We start from the raw sequence: 13366 nt of genomic DNA on the forward strand, positions 1-13366 counted from the left end.
CCTCAGTACTGCAATATTTAGCTTATTCCTTCCTTATAAATCAAAGTTCTGGCTGCTGAACTAGAGAAAGATGTTCAGCTGGCAGGGCTTTGTTTATAAATTTTTATCAACACAACTAATATACTATTTTATAAAGCGAAAAAAAAGAAAAAGAAAATAAATATAATTTTTTTTTTCTACCTTTGTTGTCTGGTTTCTGCTTTCCTCATCTTCTCATTCAATTCCTTCCATCCACAGTGTGTCTTCTCTCTGCGTCTTCCATTTGCTCTGTTACTGTGCCTCTCCCTTCACCCCCCCCCCTCCCAATTGGTCTGGCACCCATCTTCTTCCCTCCACTCCCCCATAGTCTGGCATCTGTCTTCTTCCCTTTCAGCGTCTTCTCCCCACTGTCTTCCACATTTCCCTTCAGGGTCTGTTCCTCTCCACCCTCCTTCAATGTCTGTTCTATTCCTTTCCACCACCACCCTTCCCTCCCTCTTTCACCATCTGTTCCTTTCTACCACCCTTCAGCTCCTCTCGCACGGCCTATCTATCTATCTATCTATCTATCTATCTCCCTCTTACTTTCATGGCACATTACAATGTAATTTGTGCAAGCCGCTGGAGCCTGCGAGCTCGGTCCCCAAACAGTCTCGCTTCTGTGTTCCTATTTTCCACATTTCTAATATCTCCCCTATGTATCTGGCATTGCCCCCCTCCCCCCGTGTCCATATACCATCCCCATGGCATGTATGTCCCCTTTATGTCTCTGTCCCTATGCCCCCATGCACATAATTTCCCCTCTGTTTCTGTTACCTTCCTGTGTCCAGATTTCCCCTCTCTTCCTCTTCCATACCAATGTGTCTCTTCTCTTCAGCCCCATCTAGCTTCTTTCCCTCTTTCTTCCCCCCCACCCCTGCTTCCAGCATCTGGCTCACCTGCCTGTCCTCCCCTTTCTTTCCTGCTGTGGGTTTCTTTCTCTCCCTCTTCATCCCCTTGGCCCAGAATCTCTTTCCCTTTCACTCCCTCCTTCCTAGTGTGAGCCGGGAGCACGCGCGATTGCGCGGTCCAGCAGCCCCCTCCCGCCCAATCGCAGCGTTCCATCAGCTTCCTCCCTCCTCCTCACCTTAGATGCCGAGTTTGCCGGCTTTCTTTTTCGCCCAGCCGCTCGCGTTCAAAAACCCGCACACGCATGGCTGCTCAGTTGTTCAATCTTCTCCTCTGACGCAACCGGAAACAGGAAGTTGCAGCAGAGGAGAAGATTGAACAACTCGAGCAGCCGCGCATGCGCGGATTTTTGAAAGCATGCAGCTGGGCGAAAAAGAAAGCCAGCAAACTCTGCATATAAGGTGAGGTGGAGGGAGGGGATGGAAAAACGCTGCGATCGGGCGTGTGGGGGCTGCTGGACCGCGCGATCCTTGATTGCTTCACTGCGGAGACAAGACCATTCACCGCTCCACGGGGTGGTGAATGGCCTTGTCCCCATCCTGCAGTGACCACTATTTTTTCTTTCCCCATTTCGCGGGTTACCCATGGCTACTCGCAGCTAGCTGCGGGTAATAACCACCGTGTCATTCTCTGCTCTACACCTAGCCCCCCTCATTCCCTGCCAGGCTCTGCACCCTGTCCCCCCTCCGGTAGTCTATTGGTAGGCCAGGATGGGAGGGATCTGTCCCAGCCGACTAACAATTTTTTACCCCCTCACCTCTCCCCCCGGTACCTTTTTTCACCTTTTTTAATCCTGGTAGTCCAGTGGTGTATTGGCAGGAGCGAGCTTTCCGCGCTCCTGGCCCGCGTTGAGCCCCTCCCTCGCTGAACGGCTGCCTCACATCTCACAGCCAGCAGCGCATAAGGCAGGAGCGAGCATTTCGTGTTCCAGCCTAGGCCTGCGCTGCTCCCTGAATGGCTGCCGTCAGTTCTCGCAGGAGTCGCCACACTCTCTCATATAGTCGCACTCTAGAAATGATTAGGAGTAATAGTAGCAGCAAGATGCTGTGATAGAAATAACACACAGTATACAGAATGACACTGGGATAAATGTTTCCCTGTCCCCACAGGAACTCAATTTCCCCGTGAGTTTTGTCGCTGTCCCTGTCTCTGCTCCATTCCTGTAAGCTCTGCCTTAACCACACAGATCTCGAACCCTTATGATTTTAAAGTATTTGAGGCGTGTGCAGGTGAGGAAGGAGCTTAGGCATTGGTGGAATGAGGCATTATGACATCACAGTCTGAGCTCTAGAATGTTGCTACTTATGATTTTAAAGTGTTTGAGGCTTGCGCAGATGAGGACGGAGCTTAGGCATTGGTGGAATGAGGCATTATGACATCACAGTCTGAGCTCTAGAATGTTGCTACTTATGATTTTAAAGTGTTTGAGGCTTGCGCAGATGAGGACGGAGCTTAGGCATTGGTGGAATGAGGCATTATGACATCACAGCCTGAGCTCTAGAATGTTGCTACTTAGGATTTTAAAGGGTTTGAGGCTTGCGCAGATGAGGAAGGAGCTTAGGCATTGGAGGAATGAGGCATTATGACATCACAGTCTGAGCTCTAGAATGTTGCTACTTAGGATTTTAAAGTGTTTGAGGCTTGCGCAGATGAGGACGGAGCTTAGGCATTGGTGGAATGAGGCATTATGACATCACAGCCTGAGCTCTAGAATGTTGCTACTTAGGATTTTAAAGGGTTTGAGGCTTGCGCAGATGAGGAAGGAGCTTAGGCATTGGTGGAATGAGGCATTATGACATCACAATCTGAGCTCTAGAATGTTGCTACTTAGGATTTTAAAGGGTTTGAGGCTTGCGCAGATGAGGACGGAGCTTAGGCATTGGTGGAATGAGGCATTATGACATCACAATCTGAGCTCTAGAATGTTGCTACTTAGGATTTTAAAGGGTTTGAGGCTTGCGCAGATGAGGACGGAGCTTAGGCATTGGAGGAATGAGGCATTATGACATCACAGTCTGAGCTCTAGAATGTTGCTACTTAGGATTTTAAAGTGTTTGAGGCTTGCGCAGATGAGGACGGAGCTTAGGCATTGGTGGAATGAGGCATTATGACATCACAGCCTGAGCTCTAGAATGTTGCTACTTAGGATTTTAAAGGGTTTGAGGCTTGCGCAGATGAGGAAGGAGCTTAGGCATTGGTGGAATGAGGCATTATGACATCACAATCTGAGCTCTAGAATGTTGCTACTTAGGATTTTAAAGGGTTTGAGGCTTGCGCAGATGAGGACGGAGCTTAGGCATTGGTGGAATGAGGCATTATGACATCACAATCTGAGCTCTAGAATGTTGCTACTTAGGATTTTAAAGGGTTTGAGGCTTGCGCAGATGAGGACGGAGCTTAGGCATTGGTGGAATGAGGCATTATGACATCACAATCTGAGCTCTAGAATGTTGCTACTTAGGATTTTAAAGTGTTTGAGACTTGTGCAGATGAGGACGGAGCTCGCAGGAATGGGACAGAGACAGGAAAAGAACTCGTGGGGGATGGGATGTTAAAATGAGTTCCCGCGGGAACAGGGAAAAATTTGTCCCCGTGTCATTCTCTAGCACAGCGTTAAGACACCTGACTTCAGGCACTAGGTTACAGAATTGCCCCTTAAACTTCCATTTTGCAGAAATATGTCTCAGTTGCTCTTAATAGACTGATGTGATGTAAGTTATGCCCAAGGCAATATTTGGGAAGAGCGGGAGAGGAAGAAATTGGTTAAGTATAGTTGCATAGCTGAACATGTCTGGTGATATCCTGACCGTACCCACAGGCACTGTGAACTAAACAACCGTGAAATGGGGAGCAGGTGGGTATAGAAGACAGTTACAGCTGTTACCAGAGGGAACGTGAAATGCTCAGTACTTTTTCACGTTTGGAACAGCTTGTCTCTGTTTACAGTCTCGGAATGATCCTTAATCTGTTTGTACCTTGGGCTGATTAATCAACTGTCTCGGGCCACCTGCCATGTTGTAAGCTAGTGTCTGGGAAACGTTGAAATGCTCTAATTGTACTGGTTATGATAATGAAGAAGACAGTAAAAGCTCTTCTGTATTTCTTTTGGAGTCTTTGCCTGCATTGTTTAGTTTATTAGGATTTTATATACCGCCTATCAAGGTTATCTAAGCGGTTTTTACAATCAGGTACTCAAGCGTTTTCCCTCTCTGTCCCGGTGGGCTCCCAATCTATCTCAGTGATTCCCAACCCTGTCCTGGAGGAACACCAGGCCAATTGGGTTTTCAGGCTAGCCCTAATGAATATGCATGAGAGAGATTTGCATATGATGGAAGTGATAGGCATGCAAATTTGCTTCATGCATATTCATTAGGGCTAGCCTGAAAACCCAATTGGCCTGGTGTTCCTCCAGGAAAGGGTTGGGAACCACTGATCTATCTAATGTACCTGGGGCTATGGAGGATTAAGTGACTTGCCCAGGGTCACAAGGAGCAGCGGCGGGGTTTGAACCCACAACCCCAGGGTGCTGAGGCTGTAGATCCAACCGCTGCGCCACACACATTGGACATGGAAGTGCTTTGGAGAAGACATAGAATTTCCGGGGAACAAGTGCAGGACTTGTAAGCCATGGTGAAGTCAGGTGTGACTAGGCTTTGAGATTCAGAGGCCCTCTTCGTTTGCTTTCAGCTCCTAACTCCTCTCACCTTGGGTTCTGAATCCCTAACCCTATACGTCATGTCTGTCTGTCCAGGTTAGACTGTAAGCTCTTCCAAGCAGGGACCATCTATTAAATGTCAAATTGTACAGTGCTGCATACACCTTTCAGCGCTATACAAGTGATAAATAGTACCGTATTTCCCCGCATATAGGCCGCCCCTCTGCATAGGCCGCAGAAAAGGGCGGCCTATGTTTAAAAACCGGAAGATTAGCCGCCCCATGGTATTAGCTGCGGCTTATCTTCCAGTACCTCCTCTGCCTTTTAAAATCTTCTCCCCTACCCCTGGTACCTTTTTCGGAGCCCCCTGGACGGTGAATCTCCAGTGGTGCAGGGGCAGCCGCAATCTCTTCAGCATCCGACCAGCCAGGGCCAGATTTAGATGAAAAGAGCCCCTAGGCTATTCCACTTATGAGGCCCTTTCACCTCCCATTTTTAAGTTTTTAAATTACATGAGAGATAATAAAATGCATCATTACTGGGATATATATCAATATGTTAAATGAAACATGTTGTTATTTGTACTAACCTTTATAAAAAATGTGACACGGATAATAAATAAAAAAAAGTCGAGAACACTTATTTGGACATTTATTCTCAGCATTATATATAGTACTTGTAACAATAACTAATCAAATATAACACACAACATTGCCCCTTCCAATGTCCATAGTGCCCCAGTGCGTCCTTCCTCACCTCACTCCCCCTCCGATGCCCGCCTGCCTCCCATCCCCCTTCCATTGATCACCCCCCCATGCCATCCTGCCTGCCTGCCTTCCATTAAATCCCCCACCCCCTCTCCGATGCCAGTCTGGGCCGCCCTGTCCTGACGGATCCACGTTTTGTCTCTCTCCCCGCGGGGCTGGGCTTTGCCCAGCTGTTTCTGGACTGACGTCTTTCCCTCCCCGATCCTTCTCCCAGGGTGAGAAAAAGAAAGGGAGAAGCCGAGTCGGCGCCCCGTTGCGGCCGGAGCCGGTTCTGATCCCAAAGCGTAGAATTTCTCCTTATTTTCGGTTCAGTGTTTTAGTGTTCACTGTTTTTAGAATAGTGTAATTTTAATTTTGCTAACAATTTGAATGTAGGCCCCTCTTGATCTTGAGGCTCTAGGCTGAAGCCTAGTTAGCCTATAGGAGAATCCGGCCCTGCGACCAGCCCTCGCACCTCTTGCTGAAAGGCCGACGTCAGCTCTCGCGGGACTCGTGAGAACTGACAGTCACTCGGCAAGCGGTGCGGGGGCAGGCCGGATGCCGAAGAGATCGCGGCTGCCCCCCGCACCGCTGGAGATTCACCGTCCAGGGGGACTCTGAAAAAGGTACCGGGGGTGGGGGGGGATGATTACAAAAATTTTATATAGGCCGCCCCATATAACTAGGCTGTAAAACCGATGTATAGACCGCGGCCTATATAGGGGGAAAATGGGTAGTTGTCTAAGCTCTTGAATCCTACTGAAGTCTTAGCCGGAGCCTGTGAGCCATGCAGTCAATGACCAGTGCGACACCAGCTAAAAATATTAAGGAGATCAAAAACAGCCTATGATATGCTCAAGTTAATATCAATCAAATTTATAGCATTCACGGAGCACTTTATCACTGCAATGAAAACAGAAAAATGAGTTAAGAGAATTTGGCTTTTGGTGGGGTTGTTATTGCATTAGGAAGCTGGGAGAAATGGATTTGATGATATTCTATTTTCAAGCTGTCATAGAAGTGGAAAATAAATGTGATCTTTATTTGTAACATGGCCGCCAGAACCCTTATTTTGCATTTTCAGTATTTATGAAAGCTCTTTAACATGTCATGAAAATCATGTGATAAACCCTTTGGTGATTTTATTGTAACCTGTGTTTTAGGGTGAGAGCGGCCAGCGTGGATCGGATGGGGGCCTCGTAAGTTTTACCTTAATGTTCACCTTTCTTAGTGGAAACAGCTGTAATTTGTTCCCTGTGCCTAACGATATTGAGTGTGAATGCGTAATCCCAGCATCCTGCAAAGGGCACAGGAGATTTGTAGCTGCGCTTTCTTGCCCTCAAAATTCGGCCACCGTGGAACGCTCGTCACAGGTGCAGCAAAAAAATGGAGAAGGCATTTTTAAAATCAGCTTTGAAGAGAATAGTGGGTTTAAAAAAAAAAAAAAATCAATCTTGCAGCATTTTGTGGACGTGTTTTGCAGGGTTTGCAGTTGTTTAACTGGGAGTCCCAGTGAACAAATGCTATAATAATCCAGGGATTTAAGTATAAATACCCGAATAATAAGTTGAAAATGATGTCTCTCTAAAAAAATATTTTAGTCTTAGTAATAAGTTTCAAGTTCAAGTTTTATTTTGACTTGATGAATCGCTTATTTACTTTACTAAGCAATTTACAAATTTAAAAAAAGGTATAAGCATATATCAATTTAGTCATTGAATATAATGGGTTTAGCTGACAGACTTACAGACTGACAGATACATAAGGTAAGAAGGATAGCACTACCATTGTATTTATTAGAATATAGGAGAAGACATGAATGGAGAGGACAATAGGGAGGGGGGAAAGTAAAAAATAAGAAAGGACTAAAATGAACTTTAAGCATAGTTAAAGATTAAAAGCGTCTTTAAAAAGAAAACTCTTCAGATTGCCTTTAAAGCGACTTAAGTCATTTTCTTCTCTTATATAATGAGGTAAGGTATTCCATAGTTGCGGGGCCATTACTGAGAACATGTCAACGTCAGCCATACTTTCTTGACCAAATTATTCAAGTGAGTTTCCATTGTCAAAACCTGAATCCAACCAGACTCCCCCCAAATTTTATTTTATATTGAAATACAACATCTGTATCATGAAGCCCTGCTGAGCTAATTGGCGGGATTATACCCACATGACATTTGTCTTATCAGGCTTCAGTTTCAAAAAATGTTGAGACATCCAGTTAAAAATTTCCATAAAAACAACATTTATCAATTCCTTTAATTTTGTCTGCATAAAGAAATTATTTAATGCCCCCCTCCTCTGAAGTATTTAGGTTTAAATCATTTTTTTTGATGCAAACAACATTAAATACAGTTGAAGACACAAATGCTAAATACAATAATGATGCATCAAATATAATAAAATAATATAACAAACACATATAAATACTCTCCACATCCCCTCCCCACCCCATCTCGTCAAAACGCCAATCCTACTAAACAAAAACCCAATTAGGATACCCAACTTAAAACTGCATTTCGACCTTTAGGATGTAATATTTGTAAATATGGATCCCAGATCTGCAAAAACAGCATTTTTTGCTTCCTAGTCCTTCCAGCATCTCTAGCTTCCCAGATGGCCAACTGATGTAACTGGTTCCTCCAATGCCAAAACTTTGGCGGGTCAGGGATCGTCCAATATTAAAGAATACATTTTTTTGCCAAAAAACTCATCTTCCTACACAGCGTCTTATGCCCCTTGGGTAAGTGTCCAAAAGCCTCTGGTAAATCCAAAACAAAATGGATCTTCCAATTAATTCTGACATATAAGATATTACTCGCTTCCAAAAGTGCTGAATAAAGGGACAAAACCAAAAAGCATGTCCCAAAGTATGACTTCCCATCCCACATTTATGACACAGTGGAGTACAAATTTGGTCCCTGGAATTCTAAAATACTGCGCACATCTTTAGTGAACGCTCCTCCCGTAGCCACGCCCTTTTTTTAATCACATGCAGAAAAAAATGCACCCGTCTTTATAGCGAGTTGTGTGCACAAATCCAAATTGTTGGCAATTAAGGCCAATGATTGTTAGCGCCCAGTTATTGACGCCGAAAGGAGAATTCATCAAAGGGCGCTAACCGCATTAGTGCACGCTAACGATTAGTGCGTGTTAAATTCTAAAGATGCCTATTATATTCTCGCGGGGCATCCTTAGTGTTTGGCATGTGCTAACATGATTAGCGTCCTTTAATGAATTCCTCCCTTAATTAGCTCGTTACTCAATTAAATTGCGCATGTAAATTAGGCACATGCCCATATTCACGTAAGTAACTGCGGGCAGCATATATAGAATCCGGAGGTAAGCATGCATTAGGACTTATTGCCCTTTAGCAAAAGAGTCCTTGAAATAGTTATAACTCCGCCCAACTGGAGAGGGCTGTGGATTTGATTAACACACAACATGCAGGGTGATCACTTCAGTCATTTGAGTTAAGTAGGTAGAAGCGAGCACAGTGGCCCAGGCCTGACGTTAAGCACCTATATTAGGACACCGAACTGATCTAGGCGCTAACTTAACCCCCCCCCCTCCTTTTGCAAAATTGTAGCTTGTTTTTTAGTGCCGGCCGTGGCGATAACAGCTTCGACGCTGATAGAATGAGCGTAGGAGCTGTTACCGCCATGGCTGGCACTAAAAACAGCGCTTCGCTTTTATAGAATGAGGGGTTAATTATTCAATTAGGCTTTAATCAGTGCCATTAATTGAAAAGCACCATTAAAAAGCGATTTGAAAATTAATTAGCTGGTGGACGCCTACCTCGGTGTCTACTAGAATATGCGAGGTTAGGGGTGGATTATGGGCGTGTTTTTGACTTAGGGCACTTATTTAGTCCAAGAAAACCCTGGCGTAGATGGAGTGCGCCTAAGGTTTTCAACACCCACCGTCTTAAGCAGTCGTAGGCGCCACCATTGGTGATTCTATAAACGGTGCCTAGTGGATGAGTGACAGTTGCGCTCGGTGGCATCTACAAATTTGGTGCCATTTATAGAATCAAGGCCAGTGTTTCCTGACATAACATACACAGGGTGTTCATTCATTAAGAATAATTATTACGTCTCATGGTTTGATAAAAGCTCATATAACCTATCTGGACAGCCTTGGGGGATTTTTTCCACCTGTGATAGTCGAACGCTGTGAGAGTCAGTGTGACAAAAAAATCTGATAAGTTGTGGTATTTTTTTTTTTTTTTATGATTATTGGTTCTGGAATGACCTAGGAAATCTGAAAAGCTTATGGAATCTCACGTTGGCTTTTGATAATCCTTTCAAAATTATTGTCACCTAAGATTACGTTTTCTTCAGGAAGGCTTCAGCTACTAGAACGTAGTTTTGGCAAAGACTGAACTAATCGTTATTTCTACAGCTGATTTCCACTGTGTAGCTCCCTGAAAATATTTTGTTCCTCTGCACATTAGAAATAGTTGCCATTTGTTTAATGCTTGACGAGGAAACTCAGAATTTGGGATTAATGTATATTTTTAATATAATTCTCAATAAATAATGCAGCACGATGCGCTCTGTAAGTAATTATTGTCTTTGGATTCAGTTTTCAATGACACTTATCCCTACAGGGCCTGCAAGGTTTCCCAGGACCAGAAGGTTCTGCAGGACCCAGGGGATTGCCGGGCGTCCCAGTAAGTGAAGCAGCCTGCTGCTGATCCTTCATTTAAAGCAATTCATGGAAGGAAGGGGTGCTGATGCTGAGGGGGGAGGGGGGAGGGATGCTGAGCTTCAGGCTACGACTGACATCTATGTAATTGCTAGCCAGTATTCAGCACTGGTACCCGCCTAGTTAGTGACCAAATTTAGAACTGCTTTTTTGTGTGTTCCTGCTTGGTCACTTAGCTCTGCGGACACCAGCTCTGAATATTGCCAGCACCACCTTCTGGCTCTTTCCCAGCTCTGCCTCAGGTGCCCTTCTCCAGCCCACTTTTGAAATGTCCTGCAGGTGCCAATATTCAGAAGCACGGTCCAGTGACTTCTCGCTGGCCAGCTTAAATCGCTTTGAATATTGATTGGTAAATCAATCAATCCTGAAAACCGGAATTTTTTGTGGCACTTGAGGCCTGAACTCTGAATATCCTATCCCATAGTTAATATTTACCTGTATAGCCTTTCCATGCCATGATTATAATAATAATAATAATAACTTTATTCTTATATACCGCCAACAATCTTGCGACTTCTAGGCGGTTTACAATGAAGAGAAACTGTACAGACAGCGAATTACAGAGTATAGCATTGAACATCAAGTGATAGTAACAGGAGAGTTACAGGGCTGTGTATTACATGGTTTCACAATGAGTAGCATTATACAGTCGACAATATTCAGAGCATAAGTAGGAGAAGAGAAAGGAGATTGCGCTTTGAGTTACAAAGGTGCAAGGCTGCGAAGGTGAAAAAGATAACATAAGATGTTGATGAGAAGTAAGTGGTTGTTATGTTATATGAAAGGGTTAAATGCTATATTTCATATTTTTCTTCTGTAGTTTCAACCTTCCCTTTTATAATATAGCCCAGTTGGGACCATTTAACTATCTCTCCTCTCCCCAACCCCAAATACCTAGTCCGGGCATTTCAGGAGCAGCCCTAGAAGCTGTCCACCAACATGGGGTGGGGTGGGGGGCTGACTTGTTCCTTGCCATGGGATGTTAGTGGTTTAGTGAGTTATAATTCTGTAAATAAATAAATAAATGGGTGCTGGGCTTTAATAGTTATGATTATTTCCCTCCGCCATTTGATGAGTCCTTTATATTATGGCAAATTGGAATAAAGATAAAACTCTAAAACAGGGGTGTCCAACCTGCGGTCCGAGGGCCGCATGCGGCCCCATGAAGTATTTTGTGCGGCCCCGGTCGAGGACGATGCAGTGTTTTCCTCTGCTGCCCCTGGGTGTTTACCGTCTTGCCGGCTCCCTCCTGTCTTGCTGCAGAGTTTGCACATTTGTGCAGCCCCAGAAACATTTTTTTTGACCAATGCGGCCCAGTGAAGCCAAAAGGTTGGACACCCCTGCTCTAAAACAAAGCGAAGACCCAAATAAACCAGATTATGCACATAAACAATAAAACCACAGTTGTGGCTTTTGTCAAAAGGATCAGGACTGCAAATCCATGAATGTGTGAGATAAAACCAGAAATGGAGCTGCCGGTTCTAGGGTGTTCTTTTACCGCTTAATAACAAGAAAGAGAGGATGATCATTTTGTATTTTTCTTTTGCATTAAGGGTCCACCTGGAGTTCCTGGTCTACCAGGTCCCCAAGTAAGTGCTTTGCATCCTGCTTCTGGGTTGTTGTTTTTGTTTTTTGGGGAGAGGGGTTGTGCTGTGATTTGAATATCATTTCAACACTGTTTCCTTCCTCCTTATTCATACCCTTCACCCGATGTGACATATTGAGGAAATGTCACTACCCTGACTGTCCCTGAAAGCTGAAGAGAAGTATCTTCTGACATTTTCTGGGGCTGATGTGCAAATCCTAGTGCAATGCAGGTGCTCTGTGTTCTAGGCATATGGGGGGGGGGGGGGAAAGGGGTGTAATTCCGTAAATCACCCAAAGTTAGGCGCTGGGATGTTGCATGTTAAACATTTATTATCCCAGGACAAGCAGGCAGCATATTCTTTACGCATGGGTGACGTCACCGACGGAGCCCCCGGTACGGACCTTTTTACTAGAAAGTTCTAGTTGGCTGCACCGCGCGTGCGCGAGTGCCTTCCCGCCCGACGGAGGAGTGCGTGGTCCCCAGTTTCTTCGTTTCCACGGAGCGAAGAAGACGTGCGTTTTTCAACTCCGATTGAAATCCTCTTTTTGCCTTCCTGCTCGCGTTCTTTTTCATTTTTATTCACCTTCGGGTGCTTTTTTCTTTCATTTAAAAAAAAAAAAAAAAAAAATATTTTCTTTTGACTTCGTTTTTCGTTCTTGCCCCGGCGGGGCCTGTTGTCACGATCCAGGCCTCGGGGTTTGATTTTGCGGAGGCCGTGTTTCCATTCATGCCCCCGCAGCCCGGTTTTAAGAAGTGCCAGCGGTGTGCACGCCCGATCTCCCTCACTGACCCACACAATTGGTGTTTACAGTGCTTGGGACCTGAGCATCGGGCGGACTCCTGCACCCGCTGTGCCACTCTTAAAAAACGCACTTTGAAGAATCGTCAAATCCAGCAAAGTCTACTGTTCGGCACCGGCCCGACTATGGACTCGACTTCTTCAACTGCGGCACCGTCGAAATCGGCACCGACCACTTCGACACCGCCTGAAACTACATCGGCGCCACCGGCGCCAGGTAAGCCGGCTAAGAAGCCTTCCACCCTTGAGCGCCCTCCCACCTCGGTGGCGACACCAGCTCTTTCGGCTCCACGCCGAACCAAAAAGCGCTCCGCTCCGATATCGGTGAGTGCCTCGTCATCGGCCTCCTCATCGCCGGAGCGTAGAGCGGCACCCATGGAACCAAAGCAGAAAAAAGTGGTTCCGGTGCCACCCCTGGATGACCGCATTGCGGCCATCCTCCAGGATAAGTTGCAGGAACAACTCCAACAGCAACTTAAACAGCTCTTGCCCTCTATCCTGGCACCGCTACTTTCGGTACCAGACCGGCCCGAGCCCCGCACCGTCCAACAGGTATCCACGCCATCGGTACCTATGGACTCCTCCATGCCCATTCTCTCGGCGCCACATCTCCAGGCCCATGCCGAGGCTGTCGCCTTGACGACGACCGATCCTCCTCGGGACCGAACGGAACACCGGTCTTCCCGCGAACCTGACCGGCACCGTTCTTCCCGGGACCGAGACAGACACAGGTCTTCATCCCCCGGTACCGTCTCGGTACGCTCAGGTAAATCTCGGTCTAAAACTCACCATACTGAGCCTTCCACTCCAGTCTCTCGACACACGCACACCGATGTCAGAGACCCGGACCTCTGGGAAGAATCCCCCCTCGGTACCGAGGAGGATGCATCGTCGTCGGACGAAGAGCCTTCGGCCCCCGATACCACATCTAAACCTGAGCA

At 45.9% G+C, this 13366-nt stretch overlaps 1 protein-coding gene across 3 annotated transcripts in view; it reads left to right on the forward strand.

Annotated features, from left to right (window-relative positions):
- Nucleotides 1–13366, forward strand: part of COL4A6 (collagen type IV alpha 6 chain) — a 457507-nt gene that overhangs the window by 277697 nt on the left and 166444 nt on the right. For all 3 annotated transcript variants that reach the window (XM_033945312.1, XM_033945314.1, XM_033945315.1), the window contains exons 8-10: nucleotides 6492–6527; nucleotides 9941–10003; nucleotides 11592–11627. In XM_033945312.1, coding sequence (XP_033801203.1) covers nucleotides 6492–6527; nucleotides 9941–10003; nucleotides 11592–11627 — 135 coding nt within the window. The remainder of the gene's footprint in view (nucleotides 1–6491; nucleotides 6528–9940; nucleotides 10004–11591; nucleotides 11628–13366) is intronic.

Source organism: Geotrypetes seraphini, chromosome 5 (assembly GCF_902459505.1).
Source record: "Geotrypetes seraphini chromosome 5, aGeoSer1.1, whole genome shotgun sequence".
Taxonomy (NCBI): domain Eukaryota; kingdom Metazoa; phylum Chordata; class Amphibia; order Gymnophiona; family Dermophiidae; genus Geotrypetes; species Geotrypetes seraphini.